Source organism: Lonchura striata, chromosome 4 (genome assembly GCF_046129695.1).
Source record: "Lonchura striata isolate bLonStr1 chromosome 4, bLonStr1.mat, whole genome shotgun sequence".
In the NCBI taxonomy this organism is placed as follows: domain Eukaryota; kingdom Metazoa; phylum Chordata; class Aves; order Passeriformes; family Estrildidae; genus Lonchura; species Lonchura striata.
In genome coordinates, this window is record NC_134606.1 from 35,215,202 (window position 1) to 35,239,757 (window position 24,556).

At 35.8% G+C, this 24,556-nt stretch overlaps 1 protein-coding gene across 1 annotated transcript in view; it reads left to right on the top strand.

Moving 5' to 3' along the window:
• Positions 1–1,888: 1,888 nt before the first annotated feature.
• GPM6A (glycoprotein M6A) overlaps positions 1,889–24,556 on the top strand; it is a 116,054-nt gene continuing 93,386 nt past the window's right edge. The window contains exon 1 of the mRNA XM_021550824.2: positions 1,889–2,531. Within this exon, the coding sequence (XP_021406499.1) occupies positions 2,495–2,531 (37 nt within the window). The 5' untranslated portion in view covers positions 1,889–2,494. The remainder of the gene's footprint in view (positions 2,532–24,556) is intronic.

Here is a 24,556-nt window from a genome sequence, read left to right on the forward strand (position 1 = left end):
AGTATAAGAAGTGGCTAAAACTTTTTCACAAAATATTTCTCTACTACCCAGTAATTTGCAGCTCAGTGATTTAATATCCATGAATCCTTGTAATTCAGATTCTCTTTGTTATTTTGTTGGGTTCTTTTCCCCCTCTACAACAGCCTGCTACGAGAAGTTTCCAGAGCTTAAATACATGTTGTGTAATATGCCATTGTTTACTTCTGGGCCTACTTTCTTTGCAGTCCTGTCCCTTTATTGAACAAGTTGTTTCTTCCTGACCTTTTCATGTCACTCAGGATTGTCCCATCTTTATTGTATCTTCCCCAGTTATCTCTTTCCAACATTTTTTCTTTTTGTTTTCTGTTATATTTGAAAAATGTTTGTATGTTTGTTTCAAGGAACAAGGTAATTTGGTTTCATCAGTGACCTATATATTCTATTGCTGCAAACATCCCTGTTGAGGACGTTAGACACCTCAAATATTTGGTGCTATTGAGAAATGCAACTTAGAAACAATTTACCAGCCTAGGTAAAATATTTGCCAGACCATCTTTGAAATATGAATATTTGTTAATGCATATCTAAGAAAAGATTTTGAAGATATGAATAGCAGAGGAGACTTACACAGGAGATCTGTTTTAAAGGAAATATGCCTCTCCTAAAAAACTGTGTAAAAGAATGATTTCTAAAAAGATGGAAGTTGCTTAGATCCTATGGTGTTTACAGCACTTCTATATATAAAGACCTTTTCATGTGTTGATTTTTAATCAATCAGTTAGATCTGAGAGGTAAAACAACTAATATTTTTTTTTTCAGATACTGCAGAAAATGGAGCTCTAGAAACATGAATTAAAAGGGGAAAAAAGATAGGAAATATGTTGACTTATAAATAATTATTCAATTATTTAATTATATATATGCATTTAGCTTCATACACTATATTTATTCTGATGTGAACCAGATTTGAACAGTTTTATATGCAAACAGGGTAAAAAACAACAAAAAACCCAACAGTAACCCCCCTCAAAAAGCCCCCCGCCAACCAAAACCCCAAACAAAACCCAACCAGGCAAAGTAAACACCTTTTTTAAAATTTTTTTGGGGGGGGGCTCGGAAGGCAGAACTAAACCAATGTATTTAGATAGCATAAAGTAAATGGGTGAGCTATTTATTTATTATATGTTAATAGGAATTTTCAGCCATAGTAGTTTTTATTTTTGTTTAAGTTTTAGTTACTTCCCCCAGAAGGATGAGAAGTTAAACCTGCAAAGAAAAATTGGAATTATGTTCAGTTTTCACTTTTGGTGAAATAATGGAAGTCTTAAAATGATGAGATATTACTCTGTAGACAAAAGGTACAAAAATGCTAATTTATTGCTAGACTGCAGCGTCCAATTTGCATTCCAAATCAGACTGCAGAGCTCCCCAAATTAGTAGGTGCCCTCACAGTGTATTTAACCTATGTTTTTCCAGAGCAAACTCCTAGCAGTGCATGTGTATGTGCTTTCTCATGTACGTACCCACATGTGCTGCTTCACCATTTTAAGATCCGGTTATTTTAGAAGAGCTTTGAAGAAAGCTAATTTGAGATATGAGGAATCAGAAAAAGAATTGATGCAAGAACTGCTTTAAACCTCTGATCTGCCTCTAAATTCCTGTTTACTGTGACAAAGAGGATGTGTACAGTGCATAAAATTTGCAGTGATAATTGTCTTGTGTTGAATTGTGCTTGTGTGTAAACACATATACATGCACACAAAATTGTATTGCTATAAATATATTTTTTAGAATACTGTAAGGGAAATAGTGTATATTTGTTGTTAGTTCCTGATGATACAGATGTATGAGAAGAAGAGAAATGAAGAGTCATATTATTCTTAAATGTGCTGATACAGGAGGAGGGGGAGAGGCGGGGGGAGAGGGAGAGAGAGAGAGAGAGAGAGAGAGAGAGAGAGAGAGAGAGAGAGAGAAAGACAAGTAATACAGCATAAAGAACCCACAGGCATTTGGGCTTTCCCACTTCAGTAGCAAATAGGGGGAATTATGGGTTGGTGGTCTGCTTCTCCTTAGGAGGACACTCCTCCATCTGTTTTCAGTACAGCCTGTTTCCAATTTAAACACAGATTTCAATACAAACCTCAATTTCTTTACTCCATTTTATATGCAAAGTGGGGCTTATGAATCGGTGTCATTGCCATAAGGGCTCAGACCAAATTTCCCCCCAAAATTCACAGGCTGTTCATTTGAATACCTGCTTACAGTGGTACACAATGGGCAGCTTTGAGAAGAAAAATTGATAATCTTCACGGAAGAGTAATTTGAATGAAATTACACTTGACAGCCTGTCTCCAAGCAAACAAGGAGAGTGAGGGAGCCTTAGCTAAGCTCTGAGGACTTGCCTAAGCCTCTGCTGTTGGAGCTTCCCAGGGAAAAAAAATCCACACTTTTTCCTACATCTGACTGAAGCTTTTGATTAATTCTCTGTAGCTGTTTCTAGTGAAGAAAGGTAGCCATGGAAGAGAATATGGAAGAGGGACAAACACAGAAAGGTATTGTGTTAAAATTGCTTTTTCTTTGCATGGAGATAATTATTTTGCTGTTCTTCATTTGCCTTAGCAGCATGCTGTAAGGTTGGGGAATATCTGTATGTGGCAGATGGGGAAAGACATATTATTTTCATATAATTTAATTAATTTTTCTCTCTGCAGCAGCACATAGCATTAAAAGAGTAACTGCCAGCTGATACCTAGTATAAAAAGAACCTAGATAGCAAATTTTGCATCTATATGAATAATGTTGCAAGCATTTAATGCAGGCTGTTTTCCAGACTAGTCTTTGTTAATGTTCATTTATTTCACGTTTCCACGCTTGTCTCGCTGGGTCAAGAGAGTCTAGCATGAACTAAGAGAGAGCTACTCACACAATATTTGGAGCTGGTTGCAATTGGATATCTAACAATGTAACCAGTATTTGCACCTTGAATAAGAATCCAGACTGAACAAAGACATGGGGTATATTTTCTATATATTAGGCAGTTTTGAAATTTCCCTCTGCCTTTTGCTACTTTGGTTTTGTAATGTGTTGCAGCAGACTTGCTATCGTTCTAATATTTGCATAGCACAGATTTGCATTTTGCAGAAATTAATTTTGCAGGCTGCAGCTGAAATTGCTTTAGCAAGATGTACACAGCATGTTCAGAGTATTTCTGTTCCACAGCTTCTGGTTGAAAAAAACTGAATGTTGTGGGATATGTTAGCACTTAAAAGTCCAATTTAAAGTGATTGTGGACAATTAATTAATGTGTGGATCATTGGGAGACACAGTGTTTTCAGTCTTTTCACTTAAGTGTTATTCTGTACTAGCGACATAACAGTACTGAAAGGAACCAAGGCTTTTTTCATTTTTATTTACTGCAAGCACAAAGGATAATCCTAGTGAATATTTGCTATGTTAAATTTTTATTATTTTCATGTCACAGTTTTTGAACTCACTTCCATTTTTGAGGAAGATATAGGAAGTTGTCAAATATTTTAGCATTAATTGCCTGTAAAGGCATATTTTTCTCCACTGATGCCATATTCTGTTTTTCTGCTCCCTGATCAATCTGCTTCCTACATGTAAATGTCGTGCTTTCTCATTATAAGTGACCCATTTAGACAGAATGCAGCTTTGAATTGTTTATGGTCTTGACTTGATCTAGATGCACAGTATATAGTCATGACAACATTAAAAGAGGATATATGCTCCATGTGTATACAGACTTGTTTTTATAGATAATAAGATTAGTATATGATTACAGAAGTTTCTTCAGTTGAATTTTATTACTTGTAAATGAAAGATAGAATAGGAAAGTACAGGACAGGTCAGTTTTTCTGTTTTGTTTTGGTGTGGTTTCTTTCCTGAAGGTAAAATCAATACTTTTACTGTATGATTCAAATTGTTTATCTTGCTTTACACTTAGAAATTGAAGACATGCTTTTAAAAAAAATTCTGAAATTTATTCTTTTGCTTCTTAAAACTAGTAAAATGAACTGTTTGACCAAGAAATCAAAATACGTCATTGTTACCAAATGATGCTGCCTGAAGAAAGTGTGAAATTCAAAATCCCTAAATTCTTATTAGAGAGGTAAAAAAAAAAAACCCACCGAGAAAAAAAAGGAATAATTTTTGTATATTGAAAGTATTTGTTATTGATAAACTGTGTCTTAATTGTTCATATGATAAGCAGTTGAATTACCAATAGCCACTCGAAATGCTGTGATTAATAGTGTGATTACAACAGCTAACACTACTCACCCCCCACCCCCATTTAAAATGCCATGTGTTCAGCCTTTTTCCCCTTTAGTGGTACCCAGCTGTTGTCACAGACAGTGGCACAAGAATGTTAAGAGCTCACAAATCATATGTATTTTTCCTTACTGGTGTGAAAGAGAATGCTGCTTAGTTTCTGTCAACATACCTGTGAACTTGTCATTTCAAGATGTCATGTTCCCTTGTTGGGTTATAACAACTTTTAGAATATATTTAGAGTTTCAAGAAAATTTGCAATTCAGGAAGAAAATTTAAAAAAATATTTTCAGTTTTGAATTTTTGGAGGTGCCTGACTGTATTATAGGGAAGAATAGGGATGATTATGAAATCCTGCATCTCCTTAAGTTTTGCATTTTGCACTTTAAGAATATTGACTGGTACTACTATGACATGATAGTTCTCTTCCATAGTTTCTGAGGTTTTTTTCCTTTAATTTAGTGTGATCTATCTACTGTGTGTTTAATTGATATCCACAGGACAGTTCCAGGTCATTTAGACCAATTTTCCTAATTGTAGTGTTTCAGAAACAGTAATGGTAATTCACATATTCTATTTTTCATCCTCCTGCCATCTCAAATGAAAATGTTTCTTTCTTTCTCTTTTCTGATTTATACAAAATCAATGGGAGTATAAATTGTCACTGCTTATCAGCTCCTGTGCTTTTCACAGCAGATGCTTTGAACCTCCCACTGAACAGCATTACGTCTTGCTAGCAGCCATGATGGAAGTGAATAACTTCATGTTGATGCATTTCATAAATACGATCAAGATAGCTCTAGAAGATTTAGAAGTCCTGTTATTTCTGAGAATTTTATTAAATAAGATATAATTAAGTGCAAACATAATTCTTAACACAGTAGTTCCAAATAATGACCTTTTGCCACAGTCTCTCAACCTGCTAATGTTTAATACTTATGATTTCTTTATGTCTGTATCTTGGAAAATTATAAGCAGCAAAAGACATTCCATTTTTTTTTTTTTTAAAGTAATGAATTTTTAGAAGCTCACATCAAAGTAAGGGACATCTCCCCTCCCCATTTTCTTTCTATTGGCCACAGAAATTTTGTTTTCAAACTGGCATCACTACCTTTAATATAGTTAAATGAGATAAGGCTGTTGTCCAGCAGTTTTCGTGTATAAAGGTGTAAAAATTGAAGCCAAGAATATTTTCTATTAATCCATTCCCTTTTTTAAAGTACTGGAAGACTTGTTGTGCCTCCTCCACCCTGTTTTTTCCCCCTTGATATCCCATTTCCTTTGCTTGGAACTCAGTGCAGGTTGGGGAGGGGGTTTCAAAGGTATTTGCTATACACCTGTCTCTGGCTGTCCAATAACTGAAAGTGTAGGAAGTCTGTCTGAAATGCAAAGTAAATTAACACTAAAATATATTCTAGAAAGGCAAAAAGTCATAACATCTCAGAAATACCAATTTGTTTACAATTTCTGTAATGATGACATTATGCTACATCCTAGACCTCTAACATAGTAAGACATTTGACTGCAGATTTGCTGTCTTGAAAACCCAGGATAACTAAACTGGGTTTATTTTTCAAAAAATATCAGGTCCACTAGAAGGCAGAAATTTCACTGATGTCTTTAGGGATGCATGCTAATTTTGAAAACCTCATGTATAAATTGCATGTGGCAGTGGTAGGTCTCAGCTGCCAGCGTTTGAAAGACAATGATGTCAAACTGATAGCTTTGTGATGTGGAAAAAGGTATATGTCTAGTTCCTGCATTTCAGGCCTTCCCTCTGTGACAGCACTAAGATTGCAATGGTGTCCCCAGCCCCAGTTATTCATCCCAAAGAGGAACTTTCCAGAGGGCAGGCACAGTAATTTTTCTCACTGTAAGGAACTTAGTACAGGGGAGTGCTAGATAATTCTCACCGCATCTGTTTCAGAAAAAAAGAGAAATGTTCTGGAGCACAGTAAATCATACCATTTGCACTAAATGGAAGATAAATTTGGCTTTTTAAATGATTCATCCATAACTGTATTTTGCAGTTTGAATTCCTACATAAAATAAACTCTTGGGAATGAATGGAGCACCATGTGTTTGTAGAGCAGCAAACATGAGGAAGAACCTAATTTTACTTAAGCTCTCTTGGCTGTTGTACACCTAATGCAGTTAAGATTTCACCAGTAGGATAGCAAAAAAAAAAAAAAAAAAAAGTAGCATTATTGTGACTAGAAATGATTGAATGCCAGAAGATAGTGTTTGGCCTGCATTAGCAATATAAGTGGATCTGCAGCCTATTATTGGAGCTTTTTCTTTTGTTGTCACATCACACCAGTAAAGGAGAGCTTTAAGCAGAGTTTTGGAAGAAAATCATAAGGAGACTAGGATGCTATCAGTAAAATATACACACAGCCTCTGCTTCTTCAGCCATGAGATGGTAAATTGTTTCATCCTACTTCACTACTTTTTGGAAAATGGCAGACTGACTTAGTAGGATAGTACAGAGCAGTGAAACAAAAATTATGAATGAAAATTATGTAGTTTATTTCATATTAAGAAATACCAACAGCCAAACAGTCCAAAGACTGCTGACATCCTTTCTAAGTTGGTCTTCTAAATCTTCTTATTTACCTCTAAGAGAGAAAAATTTTCTTTCTTTTTTTGACTGTTGTTGCAAAGTTCATTAAAATAAAAGTGAGGAAATCCCAGTATTTTGCACATTGATTTTGTTTGGTGACAATATTTGTAAATAAAGCAGAGAAGTTATTTTTTGTACTTTAGTGTAAATGCCACACTGAGTGACAGTCATCTTCAGTTAGATCCTTTTTATGTTGTTAGTATTCAAAAGGAACTTGGAAATAGAGTTTAAATGTGGCCTTATGAGTAGCAAGTAGCAGACATTTGCTGGCTGATATTCTTCATACCAAATGTGGATTTGTAGTGCTTGATTCTTAAAGAAAACATGGTGGGCAGAGGGCAATCTCTATTTGCTTTGGGAATATCTTTTCAATTTAGTAGGCTTAGTTCCCAAGCTTGTGCTCAGATTGGATTTTTGCAAGTTGCTTCAGAGTAGAATGGTCTTAACTTTCATCATGTTTATTGTTTCCCATCCTTAAAGGTATGTGTGTTATAATAAGACTATCAGATAAAATACTCACTTAACAGTTTCAAAGTCACTAACAGAGTAAATAAATTTCCTTTGTAATCAATGCTAAATATGGAAATAAATTTTAGCATCTGGCAAACTATTTCACTGCATTTCCTGCTTAATACTCCTTAGTAGTTAATCAATATGTTTTATTAAAGAAAAATGCAATAACAGTCAATATGAATTTATTCTAACGCTGTAAGAGTTATTCTCCTGTAGTAACTACTGACTACCTTACTTAATATTTTTACATAAGGAGCACTGACTCGTAGAGCTGTAATTTGAATATGTTATTATTCAATACATTAAGCTTTTATTCTAAGATAATGATGTAAATAAATTTAGTCTTGCTTGCTTATTTAATCTTTAACATTGAAATGTCCCTGTTAATAGTAGAAAACTTTGTATTTCTTACAAGCTTAACATTATATAGTCCTAGGCATGAAAATCCAGCACTAATAAGACTTAATTATAATTTTATACACACTCTTTCAGGGCAAAAAAACATTCCAACTGCCCCAAGGCAGATTGAATCCTCAATTCAATGTGTGAAAATTTAAGTCTTCATGGTTATTTTGACACTTGGATATCAATTTCATAAATAAGCGATATTAAAAGATTTTTCATAGGAGATGTAAATGCTTACGAAAAAAGTGTTGAATATATTTTAAATTATTGATTTACACTAATTAGTGAAAAAACACTGTATCAAAATAGCAATATGAATTTATAAAAAGCTTTTTTGACACTTTATGAGAGTAAAGGCTCACTTTTGGGAAAAAAGGGCTATTCTGGGTTTCCAATTATTCTAAAAAATTGGAAATAAAAAGAACAACACTGTAGAGGCATCAAAATTAAATTTTATTCAGCTGAGTGCTTAGGTTCTTTGTGGAGAAGGATTAAGAGATTGTTATACCTAATATCCAAATTATTTTCATTTTAGATTGTGACTATGCATTCATTTCTGATAACTACCTTAAACAATTTGTCAATGTGACTTTATCACCTGTTTTACGTAGCCTGGCACTGCACTAAAATTCAACATGGAAGAATGGAGGAAATGCTACCAGCCTCACATAACGATGATGTTTGCTCTCTTGATAAAATAGTTTTTACCTATTAATTCTCTCCATATACAGAGGTGAGAGAATACTATTTCCTCCTAGTAGTTTTATATGGAGGACTGAGTAGAAAATTATTAAAAAACCCGCCATGTTTTTAGGCTGTTTTGCCTCATATTTTAAACACTGTGAATGATTTTATAAAACCCATGAAGAATATAGGCAGCCAATAGCCATTAAAAACAGAATGTAAAAAAGGCAAAGGTGAATATTGATCTTATATGAAATACTTTGTCAGTTAATATTCTGTTTGGCAATTCTATTTCAGGAGAATTTAAAGCAAATTCAAGTGACTAAAATGCAAAATTGCTGCTAATATCTTATCACATGGCCAATCTCTGAGACAGGCAGCAAGTCCCACACTGATGTGTTGTCACAAATCATTCTCATGTGGGAGTGGGGAGTTAGAGAGGCTTCAGTTCCACTGTGCAAGGTATGAGAAGTAAGTCTGTCATTTTCTCAGCTGCAGAGGGATCAAACTCAGAGCATCAAATTGAGAGGTCAAAGATATACACCAAGTAGGAGTTAACAAAACTGGGAACTATTGTGTATGTGTGCTCTAAGGTCTTATGAAGGAACACCACTGACACAAAAAAATGGCTCTTTGCTTGTCCATACTATGTGCTTCAATGCATTACTCTCAAGAAGGCTAATTTTTATCTTTTATTTTTTTTCCCCTCTAAAATTTTCATCTCATTCTTACTAGTTATCATGTAGGAGTTCAATACTCCTTCCAAAATTTATACTTCAGCCATCTGGAACAACATTTTTTCAAATAACAGTTGCTGAAATACAATTACTAAATGCAAACATTACTCTTCTTTTTACACTTAAAATGCACCTGACATATGCATTTGGACAGTTTCTGAGGACTTTTTTATTTGATTCACATTGGGAAAGTTTCATTTTCTTTCCACAGTAGCAATAACAATACAATTTTTCAGGAAAGTAATATCACAATAAATTTATTATCAATTTTTAATTTGAACAGCACATTTGCTGAGGTTGTGGTATAAAACTAGACTAACAAAAATGCATTTGTTGCACTTTATGGCAGAAAGGTACTACTGCCATAATTAAAAAAAAAACTTAAGGCAAAAATTTTTTTTCCCCTTCAACTGTCAGTATCTTCCTATTTGTACTCCAAGACTGCAAGTTTTTTAACATTTCTCTTAAAAAAAATGTAGTTCTTTTTGATTGTTGTCCTGCTTTTCATTTTTCTTTGGAAGCACTTTCTTTACTTTCTTTTGCATTTACTTTTTCCATGCCTGGAAGACATGGAAATTAAATTCTGCAACATTTCAAAATCTCTTCTGGGAACATGTAATAGAAGATGACAAGTGCTGCATGTTTATTAATTAAGTCATAGCTGGTCACATCCTACTTCTCAGGTTGCAGAAGAATGATTTTATACATGCAAAATTGGACATTAAGGAGAAATTTGAAGGAAGAGAGTAGTAGCATAGCGAAGTGATTAGGCAGGGATTACTCTGCACTAAGGCACAATGAGAAAAAAGTAGAGATGATTGATGATTGTGCTGATAGAGTTTCAAGAGAAGAAATATGAATGAAAGAAGAAAGGAATAAGCAGTAGAATGTGAAGTACCTTTGGAGGGTTTCAGAAGTCTGAAATTTATATGGAAATAGGGGAATTATATGATTGTTTATGTCAAAACATACCTCTGAGGTCATCAGGACCAACCACAACCCTAGCACTGCCAAGTCCACCACTAAACTATGGTGGAAGACAATATTAGAGTTGAAAGGCAATATTAGAGTTTAAAGTTTAACATAGGAAGTTAATAGAAGCATACATTTGAATTATATTTTTAAAATAGTGAACATTTAAGCACATTTCCCCCCCAGTTAAAACAGCAACTATGTTCATGGCTACTAATAATACCATAAAATTACTATGGCAATATTGTCACTGTGGGCAGTTTCTAGCTATTTGAGGCTACAGGTGAGGGCAAAGGGAGAGTAAGTATGATTTTATCTTAAAGTGATGAGAGATAGGAAAGATGCTGTTAGTTGGAAAAGGAAAGTATATCACTTCACATTTGTGGAAAAGAGTTATCACAATTGACCTGTTGGCCTAGTTTCTCTGGTGAAGGAAGCTGGTATTTCACCCGCTTGCCTAGCTAGGTAATGTAGCCAGTGTGGGAGGCTCCACAGTGTAGTGGCACCCTCTGCTACTGGTGAATCAGCTTAGCTTTCTTTGTGTAGTTCATCAAAGCCTCCCACCCCCTGCTTTCCCACCAAATCATCTCTTACTCTATTAAGATACATGCAATTGTAAGCACCTGGCATAACTTTGAATTGATTTAAAAACATTTAGGAAACAACCATGGGAAGAGCTTGGGGTATATCTTTGCAGTTCTCAAGTGAGGATGCTTGACCCTAGCTAAGAGTTTAGGTTTGCTTATTTTTATGCCAGAGTAGATCCTGAGGTTCTGATGTCAGTTTTGATTGGTACTGCAGGATGAGATGAGGAAACCCATCCAATACTTATCCCTATGCTTGGGTGGCACAAAGCTCTGACTCTCATCTCCCCTGAAGAAAACTATTACGTACACCCTCTTGTGTTCTACTTCCATCTGCCACATTGTTTGTTCCTAGTCTCTTTTACCATTATTTGACTCATCCCACACATACAACCTTCAAAAGATTTTCGGCTCTGAGGCAGGGTAATTTACTGTCAGTAACATGAATGCTATGGGAGCATTTGTGAGTTATCTAAGTAACAGTGAAATCATTTGGTTGAGGATTGCTTTCCTTATTAGTGAATGGCAATAGACAAGGTAAAGCTACCTTAACCTGACCAATAAATTAATCCTTGCCTTTTGCCACTTAAGTACCACAATGTGTCTTAGGTCATATGTACGAAGTGATATATATTCAACAACTCCTTTCTCTTTACTGATCTGCTTGTTCTGCAACCTCTGTGATGAAAATTTATTTCCAGCCACATTTTTCTGCATAATTTATTTACCATGTTCATGACACAATTTGGAGTGGTTCTCTGTGATACTTACATTTGATTTGCTCCCTTTCCAATGGAAGAGGCGGGGAATGGCTGAGACAAAGGTTCTGCTGTCACTTGGACCAGACAGATGCTTCTGTGCCCTGAGTACAGTGTTAAACAGGCCAGGCAGCTGCAGCAGAAGAGAATGCAGTATCTACTGCTGGGTGCAGTGAGCCCAAATACAGCCTCTCTGGCTGCTGGATTAGTCCACTGTGGAAAACCTTAACTGACCAGATGTCTGTGAAATCATTTTTAATTTTACTGATAATGATGACGATAGTAAAATAAAATAATATTTTGAAATCTCCATATGGAGTGAAAGAACTTATAAACTCTAAAAAGATTGTGCTTATCAAAAACATTATAACGAATAAAGAACATGAACTTATGGCAGGTAACAGGTTGAGAATCCTTTTAAATAGTAACTCAATATGCATAACTGAGGATGAAAGTAAACGTCTGAAATTGCCTTGAGAAAGGGACCATTGACTACTAGCCACTGTGTTGGTCATGAAGGTATTCAATTATATTATTGAGCACTGGTATTATTGATTTTTAAACTGAGTAGCTTTAGTGTGAAATGCTTCCTGCTTAAAATAGTTTGCCTTTGTTCATGACTTGTTGATAAACCAATCCTGTATAAAAAAGGAATTTACATTTCCATCTGATTGAAACAAATAAAATAATTTATTTTATTTTGAATTACTCTGAGTATATTAGATGTATATAATGCTTTTCCAATTTGTTGTGGTGTTTCAATATAGCAGCACAATTATCTTCAGGGAATTTCTCAGCTTTCTAATTTTTTACTGACACACTAACCACTGCTTTTGACCAAAATACACTTTTGACATTATAAATAAACATAACCATCTTTCCTCTTAGCAGCAGATTGCAGTTCCTTGGAAAGACCTGCAGGTTCTCTTTGCAGCTCTCATGGTTGTCAGGCACCTTATAGTCATGTTACTTAACTAGATGGCTGAACTAGATTAAAGTGAAAGTGTCTTGTTTTCCAGATGTTCATAATCAGCTTGACAGCTACTCCTCTGAGTCACAAAACATGTCTACTATTTAGTCTTGACTTATATTTTCTACCTAATGCACTCCTTTTGCTGGAAAATTCATAGTTCTCATAGAGCATTAAGGACCCCTTTTGTCCACACTGCCTACCAATGTTGTATAGAATACTAAGAATTACTTGTAAGTGCATATATGGCCCTTGATTACTTCCAAAAATTATAGACATCAGTTATTTGGAAATCTGAAAAATCAATGACCAAAGCTCTGATCTTGTAAAGATGATCACTGAGGTTGTGGGTTCAATCCCTATGGGTCATTTACTCAAGAGCTGGAGTTGATGATCCATGTGGATCCCTTCCAGCTAAGAATATTCTGTGCATCTGAATATACATTTTTGATGTCATGCACTGTGAGTAATCCCGCTGGTTTTATACCAATGTAAGCAAAATGAAGCACATAAACGTCTAAGATTAAGACCTAACAATGCCATGGAGTAATGTGCTTCTTGCTGTCAGGTTTTTGGCAGGATATCTCTGAGAAGACATGATGATGCAATTTAAAAGGGTTTGAGAGGAGACTGGAAGGAAGGTTAAATGGAGTTTGTTTATCAGCTGAAGATTTTTTTTGTGTTTGTATAACATGGTATTACAGTGATTAATATGCTTTGGGTTTCCTGTGGCTCGCTCTCCTGTGGCAGTTTCTAAAAATAATATTCTTCTTAGATTAACCTTCTTAAAGGTTTTTGTTTGTAGTTTTCTTTTGAATTGGTGGAATTTGGATTTACTCCCGGGCAGGGTATACTGGACCTTCCAGTGGTATTGAACAGTTTTGATAGTGTGTCCTGTTCACATACTTTAGCCCAGATGATCATCAGATTTGCTGCACAGATGGAATTTTTCCCAAGGCAGGCTACTAGTGACCTTCTTTTTTACCTTTTTTTTCTGCAACAGGGTCATGGTCTGCTTTCTAAGATTATATGGAAGTTTATTTTCATTAAATTCTTGCTTCTAGTGCAACACTAACACTGGTGTTTTCCTTCTTGCTGTCCTTTTGTAACAAACTACAGATGATCTTTGAATGTAGGTCTGGACCAGGATGTTGGCCATTTGCCTGTATTTTTGGGCTACACTGGAAGAAGATTCAATAAGTCCTTCTGAACTGGACATCTATTACAAGGTTTTCTTTTATTAAAAGGTTCTGGACTCTGACAATGTCTAGTCTGAGCAATGTGCATTTTTTTTCCAAGATTTTTACCATATGTACTGTGCTGTTAAAAGTTTTAAAGGGGAAAAAGATAATATTTTCAGCTACATATAGAATTTGTCTATCTTCTATTTTTATGATACCACTTTTTTAATATAGATAAAATTAATAAAAAAGGATGTTCTTCACTGTGACTATCTTAAGACTTCAGTAAAACATGTATACTTCAACCACACCCATGACATGTGGCACAAAGGCCAGAAAATGAAAATTAATTTCAGCTGTTCGACAGCATATGGAGGCTACCATTTCTCAAAGATGCTATCTTTCAATTTCTCCAAATTATTCTAGATTTATGAACATTGTTCACTAGTGAATACACTGGAGTAATTATAACCTAGTGGTGGGTAGGTCTTTTAGGTCAGCTGTGTTTATGCTTGTGGTTCAGACAAGATATTTTTCTCCCCCCTCCCCATCTGGTACATTCATTAAATATTTAAGGCACAGGGGAACCTGTTAAGGACATTTGGGCTTTTTTATCTGCTTTATGGCTGTGTTTATCTAATGGGGGCTTTTGCTGTTAATATTTTTTTATTTTGATCTGTTACATGTCTATGCCATCTGTATTGTCTGTACTTCCAGCAGATACTCTTCCTTTATTACATGTCATATCCCCTTCTATATAAATACATTTATTTTATTACATAATTATTCATAGTATGAACTTTTAAAGTCCAGTTTGTCACCACTGAACTGGACGTAGTGATTTTAATATGTGGATTTCAAGACTTTAAAGAACCTGTATCTGGCTGTGGGTGTGGTTTTTTTTTGAATATTATACACAACCAAAGAGCTGAAATACACTTTCCTGAGGGCAGACTAGCTAAGTCCCTGCCTGGGGAGTTACCTTCTAATACACAGTTATTCCTGCTTGTCTGTCTTGATTTATTCCTTTTACTGTTTTATTTTTATTATTATCTTTTAATGTAGACTCAACTAGATTTGATGTAGCTGCTGCAGATGCTGTCTTGTCATATCCTCTGGGGTATATTTTTTTCTCCTTTTTGTTATTCTTGCCTTAATCACTCCTGATATTTTTTTTTTTTTTTTACTCCATACTAACTCTGTATCTGAAGCTAGAAAGATGGATGGTCTCCTACTAGAGGTAGGAAAGTACTGCCACTCCAGAATTCCTGATCTGTAATCATTCCTCTAATCTAATATCCTGACAAGGTGATAGACTTCAATGTTGTTACAGAATGTGATTGGTTTATTTCTAAAGGGATAATTTTACTAGGCTTTTTGTGGTCCTTCAGGGACAATGAATTACACAATGGCCCAGATGTAACAAGCAATATGTAGCAGTCATTAAACTAAATTATTGCACTCATCCTCACTGTCCTTAATCTGTTAACATTTTGGGTTTTGTTGTTTTTTTTTTTTTTTTTTTTTCATAACCACTTCAGTGTGATAAACTGTATAATTTAAAAGCTTTCCTACCAAAGTGTGATTAGGAATAATTTGACTGTGGGTAGAAGTGGGTAATAATGATGCAGAATTTTTTCAGGTAAGCATAGTCATAAATTCTATAAGTTAAATAAACTAGGTACTGCTAAAATATAGAATACTTGCATAGAATGAATATAACAAAACAAATTTCTCCTTTGTAAGTGGGAAAACATGTTAGAAACTTCCACAACAATTCATTTACTATTATCAGAATATTAAAAACTTTCAATTTTTTCATTTCAATGATGTTATGTAAAAAGAGGGTAATTATTTGCATTTGCTTTGTGCAGTTGCTTTGACTCTCTGTTTTTATTCTTTGTCCATTATGACTCATTTTATGAAATTGTTTGTTTTACCTTTGTTAAGAGGAATTAAGAAAACACCTCTTTTCTTAGTGTCTTTATGGTTATTGAGGTAGAACAGCAGTTGCTCTGTCAGTGTCACAGTGTTTATTTTAATCTCTGAATTAATTTTCTTGGTTGCTAGGCAATTCTACTTCATAGATTTAATGGAAATGACTAATTCAGTGCGCTCTCATTTCATAATAGGCAATCGTTTGCATTAAAAGTGAAACTAGGTTTCTCTATGACATAATGTTTGACAAATACTCCTGTCAGTATACAATTTATTACTTTAGTGAGCACAAATTCAAATTTCTGTTATCCAGCCTTGTATTTCTTGTACAATCCAACAAAGCTGTTGTAAATATAAAGTATTCAAAAGAGGGAGAATTTAGATTTTACAGATATATATAGAGGGCAAACACCTGCCCTAAGGTCTGACATTTTGGAAATTTTTTAACTCATCTTATGGAGATGGTTCTCTAACATGTACTTAGACCTGGAATCAGTTAAGTCTTTGTACATCCTCAATGGCAGTGGTGTAATTAATAAATGCTCTGTATCTCAGTTACTCAGCCTACAAATGTATTCAGCAGATACTGCTTATTAGCAGTACATGGAAGTTCAAATTAGGTGTGAATATTCAAAGTAATAATAGCCATATTATTAAAGGAAACCTCTCAGCACTCGATCATTCTGGAGGTTTCTCATACTGAAAAACAGAATGCCTGAGGACAGTTTCTTTAAACTTTAGAATATTATTTTCTGCTATTTCAATACTATTCCTATTTAAGGACAAAAATATAGGAAAAAGAGCTTTAAATGAAGCTTCTTAGGGTCCTCTGTATCAGGGTCGTGCAGAAGTGCAGGCCTCTTTCATTTTGTTGCTACCAGCTATGCTTTCATTTATTCTGAGCTATCATCTGCTGAAATACTGTCTTTTAGCTTGTTATCTCCATTTCACTCCTATGTCTCCATGTTGGGGAGCTGCGCAGCTTAAAAATGACTGGAACCCACCCTCTTCTGCAGAAGAATAAAGGATTCTGTGGGCCTGACAACCAGTGTGTACCCTGGTATTCTCTGGCCTTCTGACATTCTTTCAAGGTTTATCAGTTCAACTTCTTTAGCCCAGAACATCATTCTGCATGCTTATTTGCTATTTATTTTCCTTCAGTTTATCTTACATTTTTATTCCTGAGAGAGGCCACATTTTTGTACCATTAGTGTGCTGAAGGCCACAACTGATTTGGTTTATCTATATAGTTTGTGGCCATCAAAACTCTAAATTCTATGTCCAGTTCACAAAGACATACTGGGAATACTGTATATTTTAATGGTTTTGTATTTAATACACAGTCTTTCAGTATCTATTAATACAAAAAAACTTTAGAAAAACTCCCAGTTGCTATCTTACAACTTTAATTATCACCTAATTGTGGTAAAATAAGCAATAATACCATGCTATTTCTGAGCTTTCTAATTGGATTTGAGAGAAAAAAAAATCAAAAATCACACCATTAAAAATATTTTAAGCTTTTTTTCAAAAAGGACATAAAAGGATAAAAATAGATCACTGAACTGTATTTCTCACACAAAAAAAGGGGGTTTGTTCAGCTTTTTTGTTATATTTGAGCTAATAAGATGGGTAGTTAGCTAGAATACTTGTAACTGTAATGGTAATGGACACTGAAAGCAAAAGGTTGGCTGGTTTGTATTCAGTACATACTTGTGAGACTGTCTCAGCTTTTGTAAATGAGAGGTAGAGTATGCAGCTAAAATGAATAAGATTATATTTTATCAGTGAACTCCCCAACTCATCCTAATCTATTTTAACATTTAAAGAAAGCAGTATTGAGATGATAGTTTTTGGAACTGGGTTATGAAACTCCTGCAACAGGAGCATGAAAATGTTAATGAGAGTGAAAGCAAACCTCTAGGGAAAATGAAATGAATTTCTTAATGAATATACTCCATGTCTCTGGCTCCACAAGGCAGAACGGCAGAACACTTACTTGGATAAACTGGTTGCCAAAATAATCTCTTTAGTGTACTAACTTTACAAAATACTACCTTTCAACAAATGGGATAATGGGAAAAAACCCCAAAAATCAAATCAAAGACCTCCAAGTAGTTTCAGCAGTGTGCCTCTTCAGTAGGTACAAACATGAATTCTCTTTTTATGGGGATGTTAGGAAAAGGTTCTTCACCCAGAGGTTGGCTGGGCACTGGAACAGGCTCCCCAGGGAACTGGTCACAGCACAAAGCTTGACACAGCTCAAAAAGCTTTTGAACAATGCTCTCTGGTACATGGTGTGACTCTTTGGGACAGAAGTTGGACTTTGATGGTCCTTGTGGGTCCCTTCCAACTCTGGATACTCTATGATTTTATGATTCTTAATAAAAGTACACAATTACAAAAAGAAAATATGTCATAGCAATAATTTCCATCATGATTAGTTATTCTGAGGAATGAAATTCTTATGAAATAGTGAAGGTATTAAAATTTATATTATTGGATTAAAAAGTAAGCTCTCCTTTCAGCCAGTAATTCATAAATTACTCCTTTAGAGATAATATTTTCTGAAATTACTAGGACAGAATCTAAGATTCTGGTTGAGATATGAAATATCTGAAACAGATTATTTGTATCATTTACAATTTCCAGTTTGACTTGCAGAAATTACTACAAAATTATTTGTGATCCTGAAAAATCTTGCTGTAATTCACTGTCTTGATTTCCCATTTGTGAAAAGTGATCTAGGACATACATAAACTTTCATTTATTCCACTCATTCGGATTTGTTTATCACTTTAATTGTAGTATTTACAATTCTACAATGCAATCTCAGTTGAGTCACCTAGATGTTAAAGCAAGATGAAGCATGATAGGGAATACTTAGTAATTTGTAAATAAATAAATAAATTGCAGGCATTCAATGTTCTTTGCTATTAAGGGTGAAATGCATTGTAATTGAAGATTCTTTCCTGTCGCACCTTAACTCCCAATCAAACATTTTATTTAAATGAACAAAACTAAAAGAGTTGCATTCATTATACATATGGCATATGTGTTGTTCAAATGAAGAGTGACAGACCTTTGATTTTTAACAGAGACATAATCTAAGTCAGAGTGCTGTGATATACATATGGTGGATGTCTGTACAGCATGCCAAAGGAAAGAACAGTTCAGAAAGTTGTTAACTTCATTCCTTTCAAAAAACTTGAATTTCTTAGTGATTATAATATGCGATATGGAAAGTTCAGTATGGATATGTCTCTAGTAGTTATTAGTGCCTTTTTTAACTCATTTTATAGAAGTGGTACCCAACAGACACAAATTAGCCTGTGTTTCCTTATTAGTTTAAAAAAAATGCATTTTCTCCTGATGAATGACTATTTTTCTTTAGGAAGGTGATTGCAACATTTTCAGCTACTGAAATGATGAGAAAATTTGCTCTGTCTTTGGCAGCAAAAAATACAGATTTTGTTTTATCAGCACATGATGGAGTATAATCCCAAATATGAAGAAAATTACAGGCTGAAAATTAACAGGCCTAACTCTTAACAGAAATATACTCAAAATACTGTTTCTTAAATGTGTCTGATTTCTTGAATATATTTGATATACAGCCCATGCAAAGAGAGCCTGTGAGCATCTTCCTACGTGTGCATGTGATGTGGTCCCATCACATCACATCACATCACATCACATCACATCCAGTCTCTCCCCAAAACTGTAAGCACCAGGATCTAATTTGTCTTAGTGGGAAGAATGCAATATGGGTAACTTTACACTGTTATAGCAAGATTTATGTCTGCTATTTAGATTATCTTGTTTAAATTTCATTTATAACCCCTTCTTTAAGACTGCTGTCTATTAAAAAGATATAAAATTAAATTATTTGTAGAAATAACCAGTCTTCTGCATCACTTGCTTTGTTGCAAGTTTGAAGTCCTCTTTAACAGCAGCTCCAAAAATCTTGCAATATGAACAATATCTCAGCAGTTTCATTACAGAAGCAAATTTCTGGCCTTCCTTGATTCAATAAAAAATTATCCTTAAAATTACATTTATTATATATTTCATCAATAGCATATGGATTATGTGGAGGCTCTGACAATGCTGGTGACACTTTCAGCATGCATGGGCTCTATCCTTGCTTTCATTTACTTGTTTACAAAGAATTTGAAAGGTTGGTTGGTTTTAATTTTTCTTTCTTGTGATAAATACGAGTATTCCTCAGCCTTTGGTATTTTAGTTTTAATGTCAAAGCACATGACGGACCGAGTGTTTGCCACTAATGCATTAAATAACATTGAAGAGCAGTTCTGCCCTCAGACAACAAATGTTGTATTTAGAATGACTGAAAGCAATGTCAAACTATTACAGGCTTCCCTATATATATAAAAGTAGGCAGACAGGACTTATTGCAATTTAAACAGATGCAGTGTAGAATATAAAGTTTTCTGAAGTGAAGACTATCTAGTATGTAGGTTGGGATAAAGTGGATGGAACTTTATCTTCAACATCCAGTCAGAAATTGTAGTAGTACAGTTAGCTTGCTAAAGGGGATTAATGATAATACTAGGTCAGTCCATGGAAGCATATTTCCAATTACTTCCAGTCATTTTTTTTCAAACATGAAGTATTCAAAAGAAAGATTTGCATTAATTTTTTACAAATTTGATACTAACCTATGAAAATGCATTTATGAATTCAGACAATTTAGAAAAAGATTTTTCTCTTAATATTTCTAGCTAGTCTTATGGCAGTTTCTTAAGAAGTTTGAAGTTTGTTTTTTTTTTAATTTCTGTTAATAAGTGTAGTACTTTCTTTATATCGTGACATGCTGTTGTGTTTTAATCCCATCCAGCAGCCAAGCCCCACACAGCTGTTCATTCACTCCCCCACCAGTGGGATCAGGGAAAGTAAAAACCAGAGAACTCATGGGTTGAAATGAAGACAGTTTAACAGGGAAAGCAAAAGGCACGTACATAAGGAAAACAAAACAAGAAATTAATTCACTACTTTCCATGTCAGGCAGGAGTTCAGCCATCTCCAGGAGAACATGCATAGCAGTGACTTGGAAAGACAAACACCATAATTCCAAACATCCCTTCTGTCCTTTTTTTCCCCTACTTTATATACTGAGCATGATGCCAAATGGTCTGGAATATCCCTGTGGTCAGTTTGGGTCACCTGTCCTGGCTGTGTCTCCTCCCCAACATGGCAGGATGAAAAGCAGAAAAGGCCTTGGCTCTGTGCAAGCCCTGCTCAGCAATAACAAAAACATCTCCACATTATCAACGCTGTGCTCAGCACAAATCCAAAACACAGCCCATGCCAGCAGAAGAATATTAACTCTGACTAGAATAAATGTATAGAAAACTTTTTGCCCATAATAAACACTGCTATTTGTGGGGGAGAAATATACTGATGGAAAAAGCAGTAAATTTAGAATGTGTTGTTTTCATCATGAAACAGTGCTTTTCTGAGTCCCCATTAGGGACAGGTGAAGTGGTACTAAAAGATTAGAAAATTAATGTAATTTGGGTCTGCAATCTGGGGTTTATGGTCACAGTAGGTTATACTAACATGCAATAACTAATTTTTTTCCCAATATAACTTTACTGTAGTTAGAAGAGCAGAGTACGTAATGTTTTGAAAATTCATTTTGTTTTCCTAGTTCTATGATACAAATTCCTGTAAATGATGAGGAACATCCCTTCAAGAATATATTTTGAGGAAAAAAAAAAGCATTTTGTAGAATACTTACTTTTGCTGTGCAGCAAGCATTGGGCCGTCGTTCAGAGTCATGAAGCAAAACAGACCCATAAAGTTTCCTGTGCTAGCAGCAGGGGTAGAGAACAGTTGTATGTTGGTATTCCTCACCAAGGGAAATTAGGAAAGAGGAAAATGGAAAGCAATTGCAGCTTTCTCATGCTCCACTGTTCAGAAAAGCCAGGTAGATCTGAGGGTGAACTAGTCTGGAAGAAATGAATGATTGCCAATATCCATTACCACTGGACGTTGAAAGAACAATAAGAGAATAAAGAGGACTTTCAGCATGAAGGAGTTTTGAACAGCTATGCAGTACATAAGGAGTCTGTTGCCTGAAGTTTTGTGCCACATCTGCTTAGATTTTCAAAATTCCCAAGGACTAAGTAATAATGATTAAATGAAAATATCAGTCTTAATGTCATAAAAAATGAGACATCTTGAAAATGTGAAGTGGATTTATTCTTAAAGCTCTGGAACCAAAATAAAAAAGTGAAAGAATAGAAGACCTCTTGAAAAAAAAAAAAAAAAAAGAAAAAGAAAAACAAAATCGAAAACAAAACAAAACAAAAAAAAACCCACAAACACCTACACACAAAGCAAAAAAACAGGCCCCAAACTTGTTTTAAGTGTCACATGAAGTTCTGATTTTCAAGTCAGGCCTCAGTTATAGATGTTGACAATTAATGTAGTCCTACACAGTTAACTATTTTATGATAGTAAGGCTAGCTGTCCTTTAGCAGTTCCTTTCATTTGAATGATGGATTCCCTGGCTCCTAAAGCAGATAATAACAGGGCTATAGAGTTTCTGTATCTAGGGGTGTAGTAGATTGCAGTAGGTGGGTAGAGACTTAGTGAGAAGTGTTAGGTGAAGACTGCGCTTGCAGGAGCTGGATAGTGGAGTACATCTGATGGGTCACAGACAGGACTGTATGGTCTTGGAGTGAGGGTGGATAGCTGCTGGAATTGCCAATGGCCGGCAAATTAGTTAACTGTACAGGTTGCAAGAGTTTAATTACAGAGGGAGTTGAGTTGTTAGGACAGGAGGGTCTCCATCTTTTATTCTGTGTTTAGGGACTATGATATCATACCTACATAATATTTTACTCCTCCTACTTGCTATTGAAGCAAGAAGCTGAGAGAAGAAAACCAAAATCACTTTTCAGCTAGAAGGAGTTTCTGTAGCAGTTACATTGGATCTGTGCAAAGCTGTTGGGGGCGGCATTGGCACTGAGACTTTAGCCAGAGGAAGCTTCAAGGACTGCAACAATTCCCCCAGGCAACAGAGGAAAGGACAGAAAATGCTAGATGCAGAATTCACATAAACTCTCAGCTCTGTATCACAGAATCACAGAATAAGCTGAGCTGGAAGGGAACCTCAAGGATCATCAAGTCCAACTCATTGCCCTCCACAGGACAACCCCAAGAGTCACACCATGTGTATGAGAGCATTGACCAAATGTTTCTTGAGTCTGTCAGGCCTGGTTCTGTGATGACTTCCCTGGGGAGCCTGTTCCAATGCCCAAATAGTGAGGCTGTGCCTGATGCACTCCAGGACATGGTTGGCCCTCTTGGCTGCCAGGTCACGATAAGTCATCAACCAAGACCCCCTGGTTTCTTTGTACAGTTCTGCTTTCCAGTGTCTCCTCCCCCAGTCTGTACTGTACATACAGGGCTGCCTCATCCCAGGTGCAGAATCTGGCACTTTCCCTTGCTGAGCTTCCTGTGGTTGGTGATTACCCAGCCTTCTACTTTACTAAGGCCTCTTTGCAGGATCTCCCTACTTTCAATGGACCAACAGCTCCTCCCAGTTTTCTATAATCTCTGAATTTGCTTAGCATCCCTTCTGCATCCAAGTAATTTTTGAAGATGTTGAAGAGCACAGGGCTGAGGATGGAGCCCTGCAGAACTCCACTAGTGACAGGTCCCCAGTCTAATGTCACCCCATTCACTGTAACCCTTTGTGTCCGACCCATGAGCCAGCTGCTCACCAGTCACAGGATGTGTTTATCCAGCTGTGTGTTGGACTTTTTGTCCAGAAGGCTCCTGTGAGAGTATCTAAAGCCCTACTGAAATCAAAAGTTATCACAATAGCTGGCTTCCCTTCATCCAGTGGTGTGTTACCTTATCATAAAATTAAATAAGGTTTGATAAGCGGGACTTCCTCTTATGAAGCAGTGCTGGCTGTGACTGAGGACTGTGCTGTCTTTCAGGTGTTTTTCAATACCTCCCAGAATAATCCTCTCCAAAACTTTGCCAGCCACTGAAGTGAGACCGACAGGCCTGTAGTGGGGTTCTCTTTCTCTCCCTTCTTGAAAACTGGGACAATGTTTGCCAGTTTCCAGTCAGCTGGGAGCTTTCTGGATTCCCAAGACTGCTCAAAATCATCCAGAGAGGTTTTGTGAAGAAATCAGCCAGGTCTGCCAGGATTCTGGTATGAATCCCATCAGACTGCTTAGATTTGCAGGGATCCAGCTGCAGGAGCAGATCCTGTAACATTTCAGGGTCATCTGGGAGTTGATCATTCTCACAGTCATGGTTCTCTAGCTATCTAGTATCACCATCTAGGCTGCAGTGCTGCATAGGGTGTGCACATTAATTTTCATTAAAAAAAATATATATAAAAATATTGCTTTACTTTGAGCAGCAGCTTTAGCATAGTCCACTGCTAAGGCTGCTCTTTGGTGATACTTGCCAAAAGCTCAGTACAACATGTGCAATGAATCATGGAATGTTCCTCTAGTACAAATGATTGAATTCTCTCATTTTTGCTGCCCTCAGTGTTTGGCTTTGGGAAATGCATTTTACAGTGGTTTCTCATGGAGATGAAGGGTATTAGGCTGAGATCTGCTGGGAGATTTCCCTAAGCTAATAACTAGGAGGAAAGGCCAGACTTGTGGAAGGGAGGACTACCTAACAGTATACAGTAGGGTCTGATTTTTCCCTTGCAGATCTGATTTGAAAAGTGGAGAGAAAGCTGACGTAGTACTTTCTCCCAGTTTGAGCTGACAGTATTTGGAAAGATTTACTTCCAGAGAGGCAAGAATGCTGAAATCATTCTCTCACCATGAATCTCATTTAAGGATGTGTTGAGGAGAAACCTAGGTACTTTTAGTCACTGGCAGATGCAGATTACTTGGTGTGGGGAGCAGAGGG